At 40.2% G+C, this 23,529-nt stretch overlaps 2 protein-coding genes across 2 annotated transcripts in view; one reads left to right on the top strand and one right to left on the bottom strand.

The window, feature by feature from the left end:
• Positions 1-8,193, bottom strand: part of prickle2a (prickle homolog 2a) — a 43,692-nt gene extending 35,499 nt beyond the window's left edge. The window contains exon 1 of the mRNA XM_079826481.1: positions 8,038-8,193. Within this exon, the coding sequence (XP_079682607.1) occupies positions 8,038-8,169 (132 nt within the window). The 5' untranslated portion in view covers positions 8,170-8,193. The remainder of the gene's footprint in view (positions 1-8,037) is intronic.
• Positions 1-23,529, top strand: part of rab35b (RAB35, member RAS oncogene family b) — a 761,740-nt gene that overhangs the window by 322,026 nt on the left and 416,185 nt on the right. The gene's annotated exons all lie outside the window — the stretch shown is intronic.

Here is a 23,529-nt window from a genome sequence, read left to right as displayed (position 1 = left end):
TTCAAGAAAAAACACTTCAGCAAAACATGATCAGGTCAAAGTGTCTGAATCATTTTGGTCCAAAATTTGTATACATTTTACTGGTAGTCACTGTATGAAGAGTTTTTGGGTATAATATGCCACAGTTGACTTTATTTTGCTCTCCTCACTTACAGAAATGAACTATAGTGTCCTGCACACACTAGTGAAACACTATATCTGGTGTCTGAATCATTTTTGGTTTGACTGTATCTCATTCAAAAGGACTGGAAGATTGACAGGGCACTGGAAACGCTGAAGGGCACGACCAGATATTCAAAATTGGGGCAGTCATGGCCTAATGGTTAGAAAGTCGGACTTGTAACCCGGTTGTGGGTTCGAGTCTCAGGTCCAGCAGGAGTTGTCGGTGGGGGGAGTGAATAACCAGCGCACTCCTCCACCCTCAATACCACGACTGAGGAGAGACCCTTGAGCAAGGCACCAAACCCCCAACTGCTCTCCGGGCGCCGCAGTAATATGGCTGCCCACTGCTCTGGGTGTGTGTTCATGGTGTGTGTGTGTGTGTGTGTGTGTGTGTGTGTGTGTGTGTGTGTGTGTGTGTGTGTGTGTGTGTGCACTTGGATGGGTTAAATGCAGAGCACAAATTCCAAGTATGGGTCACCATACTTGATCACACGTCACTTCACTTTAATGGCCTAGTTGGTGATGAAGACTGTCTAGCCTGTGAAGTTCGAGCTCGAATATGACCTGTTCACTGGCAGCAAGTAATAGATGCAGAGGATACAAGAACTTAATGGCGATAGTCTTGGGACCACAGTAGTCAATACACGGACCAAAGAACTCATCCTTCTTCTCCACAAGGAAAAAAACCTGTAGCATCTGGAGAAGGAGATGGCTGAATGAACCCCAAACGCAATGCCTCCTCTGTGTGCTCATCCATGGCCTTAGTTTCACATACTGACAGTGGATAGGTTTTTCTCTGTTGAGCAGTTGAACACCGCAGGTCATGATAAACAGAAATTACATACCAGGTTTTGTTTTTTACGTTAGTGGAGAGATACACTCACCTAAAGGATTATTAGGAACACCTGTTCAATTTCTCATTAATGCAATTATCTAATCAACCAATCACATGGCAGTTGCTTCAATGCATTTAGGGGTGTGGTCCTGGTCAAGACAATCTCCTGAACTCCAAACTGAATGTCAGAATGGGAAAGAAAGGTGATTTAAGCAATTTTGAGTGTGGCATGGTTGTTGGTGCCAGACGGGCCGGTCTGAGTATTTCACAATCTGCTCAGTAACTGGGATTTTCACGCACAACCATTTCTAGGGTTTACAAAGAATGGTGTGAAAAGGGAAAAACATCCAGTATGCGGCAGTCCTGTGGGCGAAAATGCCTTGTTGATCTAGAGGTCAGAGGAGAACGGGCCGACTGATTCAAGCTGATAGAAGAGCAACTTTGACTGAAATAACCACTCGTTACAACCGAGGTATGCAGCAAAGCATTTGTGAAGCCACAACATGCACAACCTTGAGGCGGATGGGCTACAACAGCAGAAGACCCCACCGGGTACCACTCATCTCCACTACAAATAGGAAAAAGAGGCTACAATTTGCACGAGCTCACCAAAATTGGACAGTTGAAGACTGGAAAAATGTTGCCTAGTCTGATGAGTCTCGATTTCTGTTGAGACATTCAGATGGTAGAGTCAGAATTTAGTGTAAACAGAATGAGAACATGCATCCATCATGCCTTGTTACCACTGTGCAGGCTGGTGGTGGTGGTGTAATGGTGTGGGGGATGTTTTCTTGGCACACTTTAGGCCCCTTAGTGCCAATTGGGCCTCGTTTAAATGCCACGGCCTACCTGAGCATTGTTTCTGACCATGTCCATCCCTTTATGACGACCATGTACCCATCCTCTGATGGCTACTTCCAGCAGGATAATGCACCATGTCACAAAGCTTGAATCATTTCAAATTGGTTTCTTGAACATGAAAATGAGTTCACTGTACTAAAATGGCCCCCACAGTCACCAGATCTCAACCCAATAGAGCATCTTTGGGATGTGGTGGAACGGGAGCTTCGTGCCCTGGATGTGCATCCCACAAATCTCCATCAACTGCAAAATGCTATCTTATCAATATGGGCCAACATTTCTAAAGAATGCTTTCAGCATCTTGTTGAATCAATGCCACGTAGAATTAAGGCAGTTCTGAAGGTGAAAGGGGGTCAAACACAGTATAAGTATGGTGTTCCTAATAATCCTTTAGGTGAGTGTATACAATGAGAATTCATCTTTCTAGGAGATGACTGGATCATGATGGGCTAGGGTTAGGAAAAGTTTAGGATCAGTGGGCTGGTGATGAACAAGCTCTGATTTGGATGACCTCTTGCACGGAACCAGACTCAAGCAGCATGTGCCCGGTCCAGTGCTATTCCTTGAAGCAGAGAGATGATTAAAGCTACCTTCGCTTCTTTGGCGGTGAATGCTTGTATTGCTGGGTTGAGGCTGCTGGGCGATTTAAAGAGAAAACTGAAACAGGAACGGGCCAGGCGGACCGTTAAACTTTTTGAGAAGAGCAACATTTAACATGACAGGAGAAGAACGAGGGGTGCTCGGATGGAGATCTCATCTAATCCATGATCGTTTAGGAGATCACAGACCGATTATTTTGGTGTAGATCTGAGCGTGACTGCTGTGTTCTTACATGCCAAAACAAACCAAATTCAAGGAGGAAATGCTCCAGGTAAAAAAAAAAAAAAACTCCAAACAAGCCAGGTGTTATGTAATGTGTGTGATGTATTGCTTGGATTTATTACAGATAACAGAGAGGGACAGGTATTCTGGTTTTGAGATATTTTGTGACAGTAAAATATGATGGTGAAGTGACGTGTGAAGTGACGTGACAGTAGTTCACACACACAGTAGTGAACACACACACCGTGAACACACACCTAGATTATTGCAGCGGCACCCGGAGAGCAGTTGGGGGTTTGGTTTGGTGTCGTGGTATTGAGGGTGGAGGAGAACGCTGGTTATTCACTCCCCCCACCAACAATTCCTGCCGGACATGAGACTCGAACCCACAACCTTCGGGTTACAAGTCCGACTCTCTAACCATTAGGTCACGACTGCCCCCAGTGTCTAGGAGTGTGGCGTCTAGGAGTGTGTCTGATAAGTTTGTCTGATGGTTTTCAGGTGCTTGTGTTTTTGGTAGAAATGTTTAACCATATTTTATTTGGGTCAAACACAAGACACATTTATTTTGCACATATTGAAACTATCATTCAAATTTTTAAAAGTGTGTGTGTGTGACAGAGAGAGAGAGAGAGAGAGAGAGAGAGAGAGAGAGAGAGAGAGAGAGAGAGAGAGAGAGAGAGAGAGAGAGAGAGAGAGAGAGAGAGAGAGAGAGAGAGAGAGAGAGACTTACAGGTTCATTCTGTGACATGAGCCATTTCCTTTCCATCTGTTCAACCATGAAATGTTCAACAGCAAATCAGACATGCATAGCGATCCTCATCTGTCTCTATTTCCCACACAAGCACAGACATCTAAATCTCTACAAGTGAATCTAATGAAAGCAGTCAGAATATGTCCTTGTCATGTTGCATTTCAAAATCAAATGAAAGAAATAAGATATTATATTTTGCTTAAGCTTGTATATTTGAAGCCTTAATGCATCTTCCCAAGAAATATTATCATATAACCCAAATTTTATCATCTCTAGACTGGTTACCTTTTAAGCTTCGTATCGATTATAAAGTATTGCTATACTGACCTAACTGATCTTCTATCGCCCTACAATCCATCTTGCTCTTAAAGACAAAACTCTGGACTTCTGGTTGTACCCAGGATATCTAAGTGTAGCGACACAGACGCAACGCCACAGAACTAGCGCTGATGAAAGCTGACTGTGTTGTCGCCTCTCGTTGGGGCAAAAAAGCTGCACTTGAACACACGAGAGAACTACAGCCGACTGTCAGCTAGCATGTATGTTCTGTGTCTGCGTGTGAAGGAGATAACTGTCTATTTCTGCAGATATAGTCGTCTATATTTGTCATTCAGAAAGGCTGCAGACACACAAACCATAAACAAAGCAGCGAGTGCTGCTTACCATTTAAATATCAATCCTGCTGATCAAGTTAATTAATATTAATATTAAAATATTTGCCGGGAAACACACGGTAAGATGACGTTACATTAGAATAGCCTTCTATCTGTCCGTTTCGACTTCTTTGCTCGCTGTTTTGCTCTTTTATTTTCGTGCACTGAGTGAACAGCCATTTATAGTTCTCTCTCTCAACGGCCCAACACCGATGTTGAATCGGGCCTAAAAAACTAAACTCCCAAACTCTGGAATAGACTTCCTGATAATGTTCGGGGCTCAGACTATTTAGAGATTAAAGATATCTAGATTAAAGGGGGGGTATAATGCTATTTCATGCATACTGAGTTTTTTAACACTGTTAAAGGCGGCATGAAATCAAATTTTACAATTTGTATTTTTATATTAATATTGTAGTGTTTACTATAACTGATTTATCTGTGCACTTCATTATTTTTTAAAAATTCATTTACCCTTATAATCTTTAATCAAATATGTTAACTTTCCCTGCCCCATGAAACGACCTCTCTTCTCCCCCGGTCATGTGCTATGGCGCGAGGGCGGGGTTATCGCCCCGTCTCGTTTCTGCACCTCCTCTCAGAAACATGTCACTGATCGTGGTTAGGTGCATTTTTCTCGGTATACACAATACCTTCTTCAAGAAGGACTTGAGGCAAAAAGAGAGAATTATATGAGAAATAAAAGCTTTTTTTAATGTAAAAATTACTCTATATAGTCGGACGAACAGCTTATCGTGACGACGCGCACTGAGGAATGCAGCGTGTGAACGCGCTTACGGCGCGCCCCCCTTATAAGGGAGAGCTGAGAAAAAAGCTTTACAGAAATAAAGCCATAAAAGGCTTAAAATAAGTAAAATCTGTAGCATAAACCAGCGAAAAGTGAGGAAATATGCTCAGTAACATTATGTAGAAAAGATTTAGAAAGAAAATACATTTATTTAAGAGATAGATTGAGTTTTTTTCCACAACTGAGTGCAAACTTCAAATCTGCCTCCATTTTGTTAGCAACGCCCAACTTCCAACGATCCAATCAATTCCCGAAGGACGAAATCAAGCCTCGCCCTACATTTTTTCTAATTTCAGAAGCCGTTTCACTCGGATATAGAGAGAGTGAGCAGCTTCAAATACCTGGGTGTGAACATCTCCGAGGATCTGACCTGGACTACACACATCCAGACACAGGTGAAAAAAGCCAGGCAAAGACTGTACCACCTGCGCCAGCTGAGGAAATTCAGGGTTTCACCAGCCATCCTGAAAACTTTCTATCGAGGGGCGATAGAAAGTGTCCTGACTCAGTGCATCACAGCGTGGTACGGGAACAGCACCAGTCACGACTGCAAAGCCCTGCAAAGAGTGGTGCGCTTATCCGAGCGCATCTCAGGCTCAGCTCTCCCGTCTCTGCAGGACATCTTCACCAAACGCTGCAGAGGTAGAGCTACTAAAATCATCAGAGACATTAATCACCCTGCAAACTCTCACTTCACCCTGCTGCCATCTGGTAAGCGCTTCCGTAGCCTGATGGCAAAGACTGAAAGACTCAGGAGGAGTTTCTTCCCCCAGGCCATCAGACTCCTGAACTCAGTCACGTGACTCACTTCACCCCCGCACACGCATAAACATACGGTCTTTCAACATTAACATCCACATACTGCAATTGCACTGCACTTTACTTTACGTCCCTATTGTTACTGCGTAACAACCTGTAATAAACCTTGCACATTATACTTCTTTATATATACATATTATATATTTTATGTTAACCACTTATTTTTAAGTCTACAGTTTATCTCACTTATCATCCACATATTTTTTATATTTTTATTTTTATCTTATTTCCTATTTTTATCTTTTACTTGATTTATTTATAATTCTACTTATGTTAATACTTTTTATTCTAACTTTATTCTATTTCTATTTAATTTCTTGTAACTGTTATTTGCACTGTCCATGGAGCGGACCTGTTTACATTTCACTGCCAGTTGTATATTGTGTATATAACTGTGTATGTGACAAATAAAACTCTTGAATCTTGAATCTTGAATCTTGAATATACGTCACAATAAGGAGAAAAAGACGATCTCAACTTCCGTTTCATGCCGACTTTAAAGACTTGGATGTCTTGGATTCCCATGCTAAACTTGGCCAAAGCTTCAAAAAATAAGTTGGACGTTTGATGGAGTATTTCTGTGCTAAAAATACTCCTTCCGGATTCTCACAGGTTTCAAAAAGTTTTTTTCGAGTATGGGCCTATGTCAAAAAGGGCGGAATTTCCTTGTACAGGCACTTCTCCCGGAAGGGCGCACGCACACTTCGACCAGAGCGAGAGAGCAAGCACGCCCATTAATGCGCTTTGCTCGGCTTTAGGGAAGTCGTTGGCTGTGCTGCTCAGGTCACAGGACTTCAATAAATCAACAAAGTCAGAAAAGAAGTGTGTTTTCAGGGCAAGTGATGTCAGGGCAAGACAACCCTGTTCTACTTCCCAAAGAACCCAGCGTTAAGGGGACAGTGGATGGAGTTAGTTTTTCCGGAGCAGCAACGGAGGCCCAGTTCAACTCCGGATTTGCAGATCGTCTAATGGTGAAAGATGGAGCTGTCCCAACGTTAAAGGAAGCAGGCGGTGTTAGTAAAGCTGCTTCAAATGTCTGTGTTGTTGGCTATCGGCGCGTAAGTGCACATCAAGCAAACAACATGAATGTATAGTTAATTTAATCAATGGAGCTTGCTATGTATGGTGTGTGTTTAACCCCTAGAGGTCGAAGATGACGCTGGCGCGACCGCCTCGATTTTTTTCTCATCAGTGCCAAAGAGACTCAAATAATTCTGTCGATTTTTATCATTCAGGCAAGTGTTATACATCATTATAATCTGTTAAACTGACCACTATAGGTGTCTGTTTGTTTATTGTAAAACCACTCCTAACAAAAATACACAAAGAGTGGGGAAATATGTTGAACTTAATGAATTATTTCATATTAAACCTCAAATGCCCTACTATTTAATTGTTTTTCTATGTAAACACGCACTAGAATGACCTGCAAAACCGTTCCATGCTACTTACTGCTAAGTCACATACAATAGTCATAAACCAAATTATGTCCTCATAAATCATGCACACAAATGTTGTAAAACTTGCGCATGACATGGTGTTCTAAAAACAGAATGTCACAGCTTTCAGACGCTCTCGCCGCAATAGCTGCGCGCTCGTGACTCTTTAGCTCCGCCCACACGTTGTCTTTTATGAATATGAAAAAAACTAAAGACTTTTCGGAGATATGAAGGATGCAATACTACTCAATAAGTACTCAAGATTGACCCCCCCCCCTCCCCGACCCCTGCCAGGACTTCAGATGACCCCAGCTCTGAATCAACATGCACCAATGACAAAGTTTCTATTATGGTTACATGGTTCTATTATAAGTTACATATGGACAATCCTTGGACACGTCTGATAACAGATCACTCTAAATTGTAATGTAGACACATGCATTCTCTATAAAGATGCTTTGAAATGATATGTATTGTAAAAAATGATACAAATAAATGTGAATTAAACTGAATTGCACTTCAACAAAATGAACAAATGATAATTATAGTATAATTATTATATATAATAACAATTTTGTTTCATTTTTTACAACCAAAAATGAAAATCATATCGTTCCAAACCCATGAGACTTTCATTCATCTTCATAACACAAGTGAGGATATTTTTAATGAAATCTGAGAGATTTCTGTCCCTCCACTGAAAATCTATCCACCCAAAACTCTTCATAAAGAGATGGCAAAACTCAAGAATGAAAACCAATGAGTTTCATTCTCTTGCATTTGAGCTCATCAATGTTTATATGTGAATAAAATACATTTTTGGGTGAACTACCCCTTTAAATTGAGTTGCAAATGCTGTGAAGTTGTCATTAGGTGTGTGTCACCTGTTCAGGTTTGAGGCCCGGTGGCACCCAGGCGTACTCCTCGAGCGCACAGCCAGAGTCGTCATCAGAGGTCGAGTTCCTCTGGAAGTCAAACATGATTTTAGAGACTGTCCTCTCCATATCCAGAGCCATATCACCACTTCATTCCATTAATCACTGCAGAAAGACACAGACAGACAGGAATGAGAAATGCAGATGTAAGCATGTTTTACACACTTACATATAGAAGCTGAAAAAAACTGGCATGCATTTCATTTTTATTTTCCATAGAGGCACACACATTGGGTTTCCATGTTTTGTGGGGACTTTTCATAGACATAATGGTTTTTATACATAACAAATTGTATATTCTCTCCCCTTACTCTAACCCTACCCCTAAATCTACACAGACACACACACACACAGAAACACACAATCATGTCTGGTTCGCTATCTTTGTGGGGGGACTCTCCATAGGCGTAATGGTTTTTATACTGTACAAACTGTATATTCTATCACCTAAAACTAACCCTACCCCTAAACCTACCCATCACACACCCACACACACACTAATCCTACCCCTAAACCTACCCATTACACACACACCCACACCCACACACACACACACACACACACACTAACCCTACCCCTGAACCTACCCATCACACACCCCCACACACACTAACCCTACCCCTAAATCTACCCATTACACACACACCCACACACACACTAACCCTACCCCTAAACCTACCCTCACACAAAACATTCTGCATTTTTACATTTTCAAAAAAATAATTTATTAATATTAATAATTTATAAACTGTTTTCCTCATGTCCCCAGAATGTCAAAAATGACTGGTACTTCTACCTTTGAGGGTGCATTAGGTGTTTTATTAAAGCAGTTGACCAAATGTTTAATAAATGTGAGGACACTGAAATAAAATTAATTGAAAACTGGAAATTCAACTTTCCAACTCATTTACTGATAATGTAATGCAACAAGGGAACTCATCAAACACTACAGTTAGACAGGAAAAAAATTATCTGTGACCACAAATAAGCTTCTTATAGAAAAATATGATAAACTGGTTTTATTTACGTACAAAATATTATACTATAACAGGTATTTCAATATTACACGATTCTTAAGTGCTAGATCAAATAGAAGTTGCTCTTCTAAGGTAACAACTGCATATTTTCATATCTGACGGTGTATCATGTGATTATATTGTAATTCATTTCCATTTTCACATAATACCAAGATTTTTCTTGTATGAATTATCTAAAAAAAAACTACACTGTACATGGAAAGAATATTTTTCTGGAGCAATGTGCAACGCAAAGCCATCTGAATGCATCAAAACGTCTTTAAAAACACATTTGTGCGCCTGCTGGAGACTGTCAAAAAAATAATACTGATGCCATTATCAACATATCTGCAGTAACATTTCAGCCACGCATGATAAATTCGAATCATTTCAGCACAAGAGAGTATTATGATCATCACCAGTACTCTCTGTTCTCTGTGCAATATAATAGATTGATTTGGTTCGTGAACCTCCACACCTGAAAGCTTTCTCTCACATTATCAATTACGCAATCTTATACCACACAAGACGTCATTGTGACATCACAAACTTGCGCACCACACGAACATTAATTTGGTCTTTAGAATTAACAGGAAAAACAAGGATGGAAAGAAAGAATATCAATACAACAATCAAAGAAAAGAAAACCATACGGCTACAATGATTTCCAGAAGCATCCAATTAGAAACAAATACACTGATCATACAGTATGTTTAAATAGTCTGTCTTATGATATCGCTGCAAAGATACAACACTCTCCTGTTTAACAATTCCGACGAAAGGCATACAGACCTGCATCTTCATATCAGCATCCAAAAAATAACCTGAGGGCTGAGAGAACCAGAAATAGAGGGGAAAAAAGAGAAGCGCAGTGCTAAAGCAAAGCGAAAATAAACGCTTTTCTCTTTTATGTGTCATGCCTCATCCTTCGCTCTCACTCTGCCTGTGGATTTGACTGTTTCTGTGTGGGTGTGTGTGAGAAAGAGAGAAAAAAGAAAGGGAGGGAGTGTGGGAGAGAGAGAGGGAGAAAGAGAGAGACGGGGAAAGAGAGAATTTCTTATCTGTGTAAAAGGCAACATGAGAGCAATCTCTCAGCTAAATGTTGACCCTTATGTATCTTTAGACCCTTATAACATCACAACACTGACTATTTTACATGTGTGTTCTTAGCACACGCTTATTTACCGTACAAGAAATGACACAACTCACAACCGTGACCAAAACACCAACACATATGAACGTGGCACAGAGGACAAGTTATAGATTTTGAGCAAATCAATTGCATTACATGTCAAAGCATTACATAATAAATAAAACCTGCCTAGAGGTTTGAACATTTGCAGAGACAGGTGTGTAAAACATGCTCAAGTCATGGCCATTTTTTATAAACCTCCTCTTCTGAGCATTGGACAGTGAAACATATTTTTGCTTAGAAGTCATGAACATCATGTAGGAATATGCCATATCCAACTTTGGATGAAAGATGCTTTTGTGTTTGTGTATGTGTCTGGCCAGAGTTTTAAATTTGAAGAAAATCAATACAAAGGACTCACGATTACTGTACGAAACAAATCACTTTCCTGTTTATCTCAATCCTTTCTGACCCGAGCAAGGAATTTTATATAGGCTTCCAGTGACGATGATGAAGATGAGAAAATAATTCGAACCCACGCACTTGGCGTCAGTCAGTGGCGGTGAGTGGGCTCTCGACACATGACAGCGCCTCATAATACAGCTGTAATTACTGCTGCTGCATTTGAGTTGATAATTAAGCCTCAGTGATGGCTACACGTCACTATGTATTAATGACAAAAAGATACGCACTGGGCTTACTTTACATGTTTATGAAGGGTCCATTTTCTGAAGAGCACAGCTAATATTTTAGCAGGCCACATTTGATTTAGCCCTTTTTCTGAGATGTGCAGTCATGCTGAATGCACCTTTACCAGTAAACAAGTTGATCTGTGGAATATTACAGTTGTAAGGATGCCAATAATGAGATAAATCACTAAAAGAATGAAACTGCACAATAATGAAAGGACAAACATCAAGCAGGTCAGAACTTGGAACAATGGAAAGCGCAATCATTTCCTGTTTTCTGTAAGCTCTCTACTCTTGCTGGGTTAAAAATAACCCAAATTGGGTTGAAAATGGACTAACCCAGCAATTGGGTTGTTTTAACCCAGCGGTTGGGTTAAATGTTTGCTTAAAACAACCCAATCGCTGGGTTAAAACAACCCAATTGTTGAGCTAGTTCATTTTCAACCTAATTTGGGTTATTTTTAACCTAGCATTTTTTAGAGTGTAGAATTACGATTTTCATATGGCCAACAATAAAATAGATGTAAGACTCCCATAGACATACATGAAGGAGGGGCGCAAGCCATATCTAAAATACTTTTTGGGTGTTTTTCTCGATTCTAAAAGCACATATGGTACTGCATCAACCTTTACAGTCTCCTTGTCATTGTACAGGAACACACAAAGATGTTTGAGCATTTGAAGTGCTCCCACTGACCGTGAACACATTAATCATTCAAACTAACAGCAGGATGCTGGCTTTGTCTCTTTCCAGTGAACAGTGCTCGTGCTCTGGTCGCCATGGAGCTCTCTGCAGTGACAAGTCTCCGTGGAAACCTTGTGCTGATCCGAGAGCAAGAAAGCATACCCACAACAGATTTATCAGTGAGAAAGAGTAAACCCATTCCCCGAAAAACCATCACTCACAGTTCCCTGCTTCTCATTCCAGTCGATCACTTTCTTTGCATCAAAATGTGTTTTGTTTGTGGCAACTCACTTTGAGTTAGAAGGGTAATAAAGCATTTCCATGTCGCATTTCATCCCAAAATTAGAACAAAAAATTTAATTCTACTATATAAAGACTGTGAATCCTTTTGTAATACCCTTGAGTTTTTGTGCACTGTGGCATTATGTAATATATATTATGACATCATCATTATGTTCGTGCTTGTTAAGTAGAATTTTCAAAACTATAATCTAGTCAGACTTTTGCTTTTGAGGTTTGGCTTTGTAATTATTAATCTTGTCAGATTAGTTTATGATGATACATTATTTATTCTGTAATACAGTAAATATTGTTTTAAAGCCTTTTTTTTTATTTAAATCATACAACAAAAGTGAGTATACCACTGTGTATTATCACAAAAATGTCAATTGTTTCAAAATTGTATCACACCCCAACAACTGCATTGTTTTTAAGTTGACAAGTTTTTATGAGCAACAAAAATACTGTAAAAAATATTAGTAGTATGTGTCAACAAATGGTTGATGCCGGGATGAAAAACGGCTAGATTTGGGTGCAGCAGTATAGATTTGATAACAAAAACGTCTCGGTAACGTATGGTAACCCTCGTTCCCTGAAGGAGGGAACAGAGTACCGACGTATGCCGAATGTGACCGACTGAAAGGGAATCAAAGATACAAAAATACTCCGCTTTTTACTCTCTAAGAAATATCCATAAATTTGAATGAGAACAACCATAATAACAACAAGATCAGACCAAGAGCAACTGAAACTGAATACCCTGGTGTATAAATACTAGAAACAAACAAAGGAAACTAAATCAAGACCAAGTGGACATGATCAATTAGAAACTATAGAAACAAACGAGTAGCAGGAAAAAGGGAACAAAGGGAACACTAAACGCAGAGAGGGAGGAGCCATGGTGGAGCATTGGTGTGGATGCCAGGAACCACGGTGATGGCTGACTGAGGCTGAGCTGGTGGAAGTAGAGGTAGAGACACTGAAGGTCCTGGAGACCAAGGCAGAGTTGTGGGGCACGTGGCTGACGTGAAGTCAGGGTGCCGGAAGACTGAGGCGGCGCCAGTGCAACTGAGGTGAAGCCAGAGGGAAGGATTAGCCCGACAGAGCCAAAGGGGTGGAAGGACAAGTCACAGATGAAGGCCCAGAAGACCATTGCGAAGGCAGAGCAACGACTGACCAAGGTGGAGCCAGAGGGACAAAGGTGCCCTCGAAGCCGTAAGGACGATGGCCCCAGGTGGAGTCAAGGGAGGGATCAGCCAAGGTGGAGGCAAGTGGTTGATGGGCCGAGGTGGAGTGATGGGCTAGGAGGTTCTAGGTGGAGCTAGAGGATAGTCACTTTAGGGCGTAGCTGGCAAACTGAAAGCCCAAGGCGGATCCAGGATGCTAGGTATAGGCAGCTCAGGAGGAGCCGAAGGGCGGTATTGAGCCAGCGAAGACAGACCATAGAACTGGAAAGCATGAGCAGAGGGTTACAAAATGGCCTTCTTGGTTGATACAGGGCAGACATAGAGTTTGAAAACAGGCAGAGAATTCAGGACTTTTTGGCCGATATGGGACAGGCAGAAGATGTGGGAGGGGGAGGTAGGGTGGGAACATAATAGACAACACTGACTTGGAGCTGGGCGCCATTACAGCCTTGGTTCTTGCCGAGGAAACAGGGCTTGAAAATAATCTCTTCACACTCCTCAAAATTTACAATGGGGTTTGAGCTCAGCACACTCACATCCGCCCTGGCAGTGTAGGTAGGGCTCCACTCCATACCCTCGTATTCTACCAGAACTCCCACTGGGTGGAACAATGCTGCCAGCTCACGCACCTGGTCAGACATTTTGTCGGGCTCAGGGTTGAAGATGGGCTCAGTCATAGGCTCAGGCTTAGGCTTTGTGGCAGGCTTGGGCTCTGGCTTGAAGTCTGTTGGGGGCATGGCTGATGGTGTAGTGTGTGATGCATGGACTGTGGGTTCATGATCGATAGATTTAGGTACAGCAGTATAGATTTAATTAAAAAAAAAATCAAAGATAAAAGAAATACTCCTCTTTTACTCTCTCAGAAATATCCAAAAGTGTGAACAGAACAACCATAATAACGTCAAAATCAGACCCAGAGTAACTGAAACACTATGGTGTATAAATACTTGCAACAAAGGGAAATAAATGAGGAACAGGTGGACATATTCAAACAAGCAATTAGAAATCATAGAAACAAACTAGCGGCAGTCAAAAGGGAACAAAGGAAACAGGCACTAAACATAGAAAATCAGGAACATACCAGCTAAAGGTCCATGAAAAACTAAACTTAAACTTAGATCCCCTAACAGTATGGATAACTACACTGAAACTACAGGTCCCAATAGTAACTCAGTCCAACAAAACAAAATAAACATTATTATTGACACAAAAATAGAATGATCACTGAAGCAATATTGAGTAAAATCTGTGATTTCCAATGCATGAACATAGCTATTAAATGAACTCTATACTGTCTCAGTTATAGACCTATGGGTTATGTCTATCTGCATGACTGATTTGCTCCTTATGGAAAAGAACTGCCAAAGGAACTGAAAAATTAAAATTGTGAGACTTAAGAAAATCGGTGACCAACTAAACATCAGTTGAACCCACAGTTGCAGCAGTAATAAGGAGGTATAGCATGAGCCATAGTACAAGAACTACAGTGGCCATCCTCCTAAGACAACGCCACAGAAAATATGCTGCTATTACAAACTAGCTCTCATAAAAATATGGGAAAGTATTACAGACTCAGATGGGGTCCAGTATCTTTAGTGTGAACCTGGCCAGGACTACTACAGTGAATGCATAGTTACAACAGTGAAGCACAGAGGTGGGAGTATAATGACATGGGGCTACATAAGTGCAAAAGATTTTGAAGAGATGGAAATTATAGATGGAACCAAGAATGCTTGTGAATGTACCAAAATACTTGCTGACAAGATGATTTCAGGTCTCCAGAAGTTTGGCAGAAGAAGAATATTATAACATGATAATGATCAAAAGCACACTGCCAAAATCATACATGAGTTTCTAAAAAAGAAAAAAGAAAGCTATGAACTGGAGGGCATTCAAGAAAGCTATGAACTGGAGAAGAAACGTGCCTTACTTGATCCAAAAGAACACAATTAGGGTATTACATGAGTTCAAATGTTCATTTAATCTTTGAATAGAATAGAAAAAAAACCACATTTGGCATTCTGTCCTTGGTTGAGGGCTCAGGCTTGAGACTAGAGCCGAAACCTGAAGTCCTCCTAGGACTTCCCTGGCTGGGTTAGAGAAAACCAGCAGAGAAGGTAGAGTTGGGGTGGGAGAGGAATGCCTGAAAACTGTTGCAGGACAGAGGTAAGCGGATGCTGATTGGCTGGATTAAAATAGCTTGTTCCTTCTGAACTTGTGTTTTGAACTCCATTTCACAAGTTCTTTAAAAGAATTGTATTGTACATAAACATATTTGGCTTGCTGTCTTTGGTGGAGGGCTCGAGCTTGAGACTTGACCCAAAAACCGAAGTACCCCCGAAGAGATGCGTGGATACAGAGACAGCAAACTCGGATAAGATTTGAGAGAACATTACTGTATTCTTTATCACAGGTGGCGCCTATAAGTGAATTAGCTGAATAATGTTCTTTTGATATGGAATCTGGTTGGATCTGATGTAGCTTTTGGAAGACTTCAAAAGACCAACAACCGCTGTTGGATCTGCTGTTTTGAGTGGCGGTGGTTGTTGCTCCTATATGTGAATGGCTGGACTATTGGTCAGATGGGATGCTGGATTGAATGAGGACTAGTTTGAGGTGTTTTTAAAACCAGAATCTTGATGCTAGTGATTACTGTCATCGACAAATAGCGGTTCCGATGGATGCATCATGTATTACAGGAAGGATGAGAGAAAGTGGTAAAGTTGAATAGGAATGGTCAGGTTGAAAATATAAATGAAAAGTCCTTTTTTTAGTTTGGTCTGCTTTATTTTGTTTAATGAAAAATGAAATTATTTCATTTTCTGACACTTGCAAATCTGAAAATGTAGGGTGAACCTCTGGACCGAATTATGATTTCCGAGAAGCAAACAAAGCCAAGGAAAGCCAGGGTGGACATTGCGTCGAGCACATGGGCTGTGCTAATGGAGTGATAACCTGGATAGAGAGTCAAAATGCATTTGAATAGTTAATCTATAGTTAGAGGTTGTCTGGTATCAGAGAGTACAGGTAGGGATTTGTGAATGTCTTTGATGTGGAGCCAAGTCTGGGGGTTATTCATTGCAGGGGATGCTTTCCAAAAAATTAGTTTATGGAACCGGCTTGGGGACCGTAGGAGATATTAAATAATTTAAAACATTTCCTGGCTGTTCAGTAGGAATGGAGGCTCGAGGGGATACAGCTCGAACAGAGCAGATGAGGCTACGGATTGTAGGGATGTTTAGGAGCTGGGGAGGCCATTTTGGAAAAATCCCCTGAAGCCGGTGGAGTGGGCCACGGCAGTGTATACCTTTCGATATTGTCTGGTAAGGCTGTTGCTTGAGAAAAGTTATCTAAAAATTGTATTTGTTGCAGCAAGGCTGGGTGCGGAAACAGAAGAGAGGAGAGAAAGGAGGTGCGAGATAAAAGGGCAAAATTATGTGCATGGCAAGATTTGAAACACGGAGAGGAGAGTGGAGAAAACTTCCAACTTTTTGGATGATGTGAAGGCGGGCAGCTGGGATTGCATTGTGGGGGTGATGATTAAAAAACCGTCAAGCATATGACAGAGGAAATCGATTGTGTGATTATTAGACAGGATCCAGCAGATCGCTTTGGACAGTGTCGAATACTTTGTGGCTGCTTTTGCAGCCGAAAGTTAAGTTCATGGCGAAATAGAATTTGTCATGCCATTGTACTCCGAAGAGAGTGGATGGACATCACTTTGAACGCTGAAGTGATGTCAATTTTGGCGAGCCACGAACCATGCCAATGCTTTTGATCATTGATATAGCTTGGTCAACATTATGGTAATGGAGAGAATAATGAGGCTGTTAATGCTGAGAAACAGGAATTCATGTTGGGACTGAGAGATCAATTATAATGCAATTTTTTCTGGTTGCCACTCCAATGGGGCAGATGCGAAACATTTTGAAAGGAGGGAATCAAAAGGCCTGATTCAACTTTTTTTCATTAGAGATTGTCTACTATTTAAGGTTCGTAAAGTGCGGTTTGTAGGATATTGCAAATAATGCTTGAGGAGGGCAGGCACTCTAGTCCGGGGTTAAAACAATATTTGAGACAAGACAGCAAATAGTAAGTATTTCCTAGTAGACTTCCCATCATCAAAATTATCCTGTCAGCCTGAAGAGAAATTAACTACTCTGCCCCTTAAATCGTGGCTAGTTGAGGGAATAAAAATAATGGCAGATCGCAGAACAGAGCTTGTGGATTTTGTCTGGCTGGAATCTGGACATGTCGGGATTACTGGATTGATCTGAGGACAGGATGTTGTTGCTTGCTCGACAGATCTGCGCACTGCGCAAGAGATGTTGCAGCAGGAAAACTCTGTTGTGCAGATCGGTTTCCAGAGGGCCCCTAGAAAGGGCACTCATTCCCCTGGGCTACACAGACAGTGCATTTGACAGAGAACAGTTTGTAGTATGTATAGAAGGGACTGTCAATTTAGGACAGTGTGAGGTCTGTGATTAATGACATGTAATCATTTAGCTCTCGTGCATATGGGGAAACACTGAACGTATTGTTTCAGTATGGTATTCAGGAGCTGGATGTTGGGTTCCTTAGAGTGACTGGAATTTCTCCGCAGTCTGTCTCCGCATGCTGGGCGGAAATAGGGATAATAGTGAGGAGAGATCTATGTCTGCACCTTGACGAATTTGTGCTCTGATATCATTGGCGACTGGTGGTGGTTCAATGGCAAAAGCATTCGGTGGAACAAGCAGAGTGTTTGGAAGAAAAGAAGCAGGGGCCTTTGCAGAGGCAGCCTCACACTTGGGTCGGCCCCATGGACAGAAAGGGTTGCAGGATAGTAGTCAGTCATGAGAGTAGAAGGGAGGAAAAATCGACATGAGAGCATTTACCATTACCACTAAAGGCAGTCTCACGCTAGGATCAGCTCCTGTTGCAGACAGGATAGGATATTGAGGAGGATTAGAAATAGTTGTTTGAAAAGGTGGAGTTTGAGAAGCGAGCAGGAGGTAGGAAGGAGCTGGGATTGCTCAAAAATGTGTAGAGATTGGAGGAGCCACTAAGTGGGGCTGGCCCAGAATAGGGAGTAAGTAATGGGAGCTGGTTAGGACGGGACCTGGAGCATGGCCTCCACCAGTCATGGGCCTGCAGCTGCCTGATGGCAGATGGCCTGTTTGGCTGTGGGGGTAATGTTTCACCTGGATACAGATTTGGGGCTCGGTGGGCCAGAGGGCTTGGATCATGCACAATTGAATGTTCTGGGGGTTAGAGTGGCTTTGGAAGAGGGTTTGCTAGGCTGGAGAGAGACATATAGATCATATAACTGTTATTTAGCCTGCAGAAGAAGTGAATGTCTGAGTTGACCAGAGATTGACATAGTCTTTTGACTGTCTATTTCTTGATGTATGGAACAGCCGGAGAAGAGGACGAAGCTGATGAGGAAGGTGGAGGAGGCCTAACCAGCAGGGGCAAGGGCTGACGACCCCATACTCTCAGCAGCATTGGGCAGTACGTAGTGTCTCTAATAGCAAAATTGAGTTTAACTACTAAAAAGTATGGACAATATATAAATATTGACTGCTTTTGGCATGATATTTTTCACTTTCAAAACAATTTTATTGATAAAGTATCAGGTCATGCGGACAACAAGCTTGTTTGTGTGTGTGTAAATGGAAGTTGTTGGCATATTTGTTAGCTTGATCAAAATGTGATATGGCACTACATACAGTTATTGCATAAACTAGAATGTTTGTCAACCAATCAGACTCAAGCATTCAACAGCCCTGTGGTAAATAATGTAGTGATTATGTTTCAAGTGGATTTCTGTTAATCTCCTGTGTGTTCCTTGGAAGATTAACAATTACAGGCCGTTTTTGTTATATTCTCCTGCGTCGTGCGCTCAATACAACCACCATTATGTGAAATCATGATCCTGTGCACATTTTTTTTTTTGTCTTATTTATCATTGATTTGCCGCTACCTTGCATTTCATGCTAGGTGTGATGTCAACCTGCCTGCCAATTCGGTGACCGATCATGTTGATCCGAAAGGATGTTCCAGATTGGATGACATTAAAGTGTGACTTTAAGTTCTTTCATGTCCCCTGGCAGAATTTTTTTTTTTTTTGACATTCAGGCTATGCTGCACGATAATGGTTAAACTGATAATAATGATGATTTTGATTAAAAAAATCATTATTGTTGTCATTTGAGAAATTAGTTTTTACATTTTGTAATAATTATTGCACTTTTTACATAAGCACAAATTAAGAGAATATCAACAAATTTTTTCAACATGTTTTATTTGACCTAGTTCTCTAGTCCTAGTCTAGTTTCCTAATTTATTATTGGATTGAATGATTTCTAATTTATTGTGGATTGAATGATATCAATCCACAATCTGCACACTCTACTCGTGATGCTGCCTGAATCATAATCATACACTGTTTGTTCGTTGGCCAAAGGAGATTGATTTCTCCCAAGGTTTTTTTCTCCATTCGGTCACCTGATGGAGTTTGGGTTCTTGCCTCTGTCGCCTCTGGCTTGCTTAGATGGGGACACTTAATATTCAGTAATATTATTGATCTGACTGCACTGACGCTGCTGTATAAGAACTGAACTGAGCTGGACGATGAATCACTGTTTTCCACAGTGCTGCTGTATACATGGACTGAACTTGTTTCATAATTGATGAACTTTACAGTTATTGAACCAAACTGAATCAACACAGAACTGACAGAATTTAATTATGTTTGCATCATTGATCATTACTTTCCTGTTATCACTGTAAAGTTGCTTTGAAATTATCTGCATTCTTTAAAGCGCTATATAAATAAAACAAACAAAGGTGACTTGGCTAGTAGGGATGTCACAAGTACCGGTACTTTGGTACCAAATCGGTACTGAAATTATAAAAATGTGACGATACCAGCATTTCTGTAGTACCAACTCCCGAGTACATTCGGTACCCACAGCTGCGTTCAGTAGCTAATGTTCATCTAAGCACAGGACTCCAGATTGTAGCCGAATATATACCAGTGTCTGTGAATATTAAACTGCAAAATACTATTTAAATATTAGCCTACTCCTGCATGTTCTGCGTCTCTGTGTTAATGACTTGGTACCATGACATATTGGCTAGACTATTATGTTTGTCATATAAATGAACATACTCTACACATTATGGAAACTGGTCAAGCAAGAAGCTTCTATCAAAATACAAACCAGTGAATTCCTAATAATTCCAAATTATGGTAGTTTTCAATTAAAATAGCGAATAGCACTGGCGGTCTCCTAAGGCTCGATTACTCTTTCATTTGAGCAGAATATCTCAATAGATTGATAAACTCCAATACGCATGCTGGTCAGTGCTTTTAGATAATCTGTGCTTTTTTCACAATGGAAAGAGGGTGAATGCGCAGTTACCAGGTTGGTAAATAAAATATTGGGCAGAAAATATATCCACAGAATTTAAACTCTCGACATCTGGAAACACTGAGCATGAAAGCTCACTTTATGCTTAATTAATCGAGAGAATTGTGATCAAGATTAAAATACAATTAGTCCTACATTCATTGTTGAAGAGTGGAAACATTGTTAAGTCAGGCATGTGCACAGGTAGGGCTCAACCTGTGCAGAGCACATGCCCTTTTGGTGGTCGTCTTTTTCTTCTTCTTCAATAAATCAATACTATTGGTCACCCTTTACGCCTGTCTGACTGTTTTACAAATATTTAGCCAATGAAAGGTATTAAAAAGAGCTTGTTACTAAATCTTGTTGGATCAACCTCATAACTCCACTCCTCTATCGCGACTGAATGAACTGAGCCACACAGCAGACAGCAGCCAAACAAAGTCTTGCCAGGGTAAATAAAGATATTGTTGTTTGAATCAGTACAAGAAACATTATGTCTATGAAGGCTCATATTTGATGTATGTGAGGTCTGAGACATGTGGGACCAGAGAGATAGGGCTAGCATTTGCCATCTAGTCCTGGCCAATAGCCTACACTAAAAGGAACACGCCGACTTTTTGGGACTAGTTTATTCACCCCCAGAGTTAGATAAGTCCATACATACCATTCTCATCTCCGTGCATGCCATAACTCTGTCTGACACACCCACCACTAGCCTAGCTTAGCACAAAGACTGGAGGTAAATGGCTCCAGCTAGCCTACTGCTCAATAAGTGACAAATGAAAATAACGCCAACATTTACCTATTTACATCTTGTGATGTGTATAGTTACATCATGTACTAAGACCGAAAGAAAAATTTAAAGTTGCAATTTTCTAGACTGATATGCATACATATGTTAACATAACCAACGTGATAACCTGCTTGCACAGACAGCGTGCTGGGGACTATTTTCAGGCGCTGTGTAATATCATTGCGCCGCTGCACTCATGGTATGGCTCAAAGTTCCATGATTACTATGCAGGGCCGGGTTTCCCAATAACGATGTATCTTAGCTCTAAAGAGCATGTTCTACGAGCGAAGTTACGATCACTCGCAGCAATTCCACGCGCGTTAAATGTACTTAACATGAACGCGCGAGAACGCGCTCTAAGAGCTACTTAAGAGTCGCTGTCCATTTGCGAAGTGCTGAAATATAACCTTATATGGAATCGTTTCCTCTGAACGTTTCACCTAATAATTGTCATCTGATGTGGATTAGCAATCAAAACACGTCTATATAAAGCAACTACAGGCTGAGGCACTGAAAAAAGGCTGAACAAAAAAAACAAACAAGAAAAGATATCTTTCAAAAAGACTAAATAAATATCCTCATTTAATTCAGATGTGTATTTATAATTTTTTTTTGTTTGTTACCTGCCCTCATAAAAAAATAAATAATACAATCCAGTGATCATAAAGTCAGTTTCCACAAAAATATTAAGCAGCAGAACTGTTTTTTTAATCAACGTTGATAATAATGAGAATATTAAAATAAAAAAATAATAAAACAAGTGTACAGTAAAGTACAATCAAAACCTTACAGTATTATCATAATGCACTTGAATAAAGTTAAAGGTGTAATCTGCCGGTTGTCCTGTAGGTGTCCTCATAACTCTGTCTTCTTACGATAACCTTAGAGCTTTACGATTACTCCAGAGCACTCGTAGATCTACGATCGTTTTCAAGTGCTACTTAAGTTACGATGCTTTTGGGAAACAGACCTTAATATTAAGATCACTCGTACGATCGTTTTTACGATCAATTTAGGCATACGATGCTTTTGGGAAACGCAGCCCAAGTCGGTGTGTTCCTTTAAATAGCCTGTGGATATAGTAGCATTTCTTTTAATAAAATTAGATTTTGGCCAAATATGTTAGCTACAACAAATTTTGTAACCTGTTGAGGAAAGCGTAATCTGATGCCGCCGTTTTATGACGGACAAAATACCAAATTGCACACATTCGCTGGTCAAAAACCACGTAACTGCATTTGAGTTTGACTTTTGTAAAATTTTAATAATATATTGATAGTTAATACAACAACATATAATTTGTTTTTACCATCGGAAAATCATAAATAAGCACAGGTGCGCCCCGCGCTGTTTCGTACTGGGTAAAATATGTTTCTAAGAAATTAGTTCTTTTTGTATTATGATTGCTGATACACTTAATTTATTAACATTTAATAATATTATGGTGGCATGTTTAATACATGTTTCACTGTTAATATGCACGTATTGCAGTATTCTATACTCTCTGTCTCCGCTCGTCTTCATATGTTGTAAAACATGGTTTAATAGTAGGGGAGAGCAGGGACGAAAGTACCATTTTTCAGAAAAACTTAATCTTAAAAGATAATATTTTAGACCGAGATATATTTTTGCTGTGGTCAATAACTCACAAGTGTGGTCTATAAATAGCAGGTGGTATTTTGTACAAATGTACAATGACTACAGTATATTTTCACTTTGAACATAAGCTGCACATTGTTACTTTTGACCCCATCAGGTGGGACGAAAGTAACAACAATACAAGCTAGATTTTTTTGTGATACTCTTGGTTTTTTTTTTTAACATACCTGACTATGACCATGTTAATATGTAACTGCAACATATTTTGTCCTTTATCTTTGCAAAATAAATATTAAAGTACATTTTCATTTTAAATGTTAAAGTTTATCAAATGTTTCAAATGTAACCTGACAGGACAAAATTGAATTGTTTAGAATATTTTTTTATTTGCAATGTAAATCTATTTGATAAGTTTTTTCTTCAACAGAATGAACAATATGAAAATAAAATTACATTAAATTAGCATAATATGCATTATATATATAATAGCGTGTTACTTTCGTCCCGACAGGAAGTCCTGACATTTAAACACGATTTACTTTTATACTGAAAAACTCTGAAAAGACAAACCTTCAGGGTGTGTAACAGCACAAAATAACCCGTAGATTGATCATTACTGTGACACATGAAACAAGAAACACAACTTGTAATTAGAAAAAAAAGT

This window comes from Gobio gobio (genome assembly GCF_949357685.1).
Source record: "Gobio gobio genome assembly, chromosome: 10".
NCBI lineage: Eukaryota > Metazoa > Chordata > Actinopteri > Cypriniformes > Gobionidae > Gobio > Gobio gobio.
This window is presented reverse-complemented; position numbering and strand designations above follow the sequence as displayed.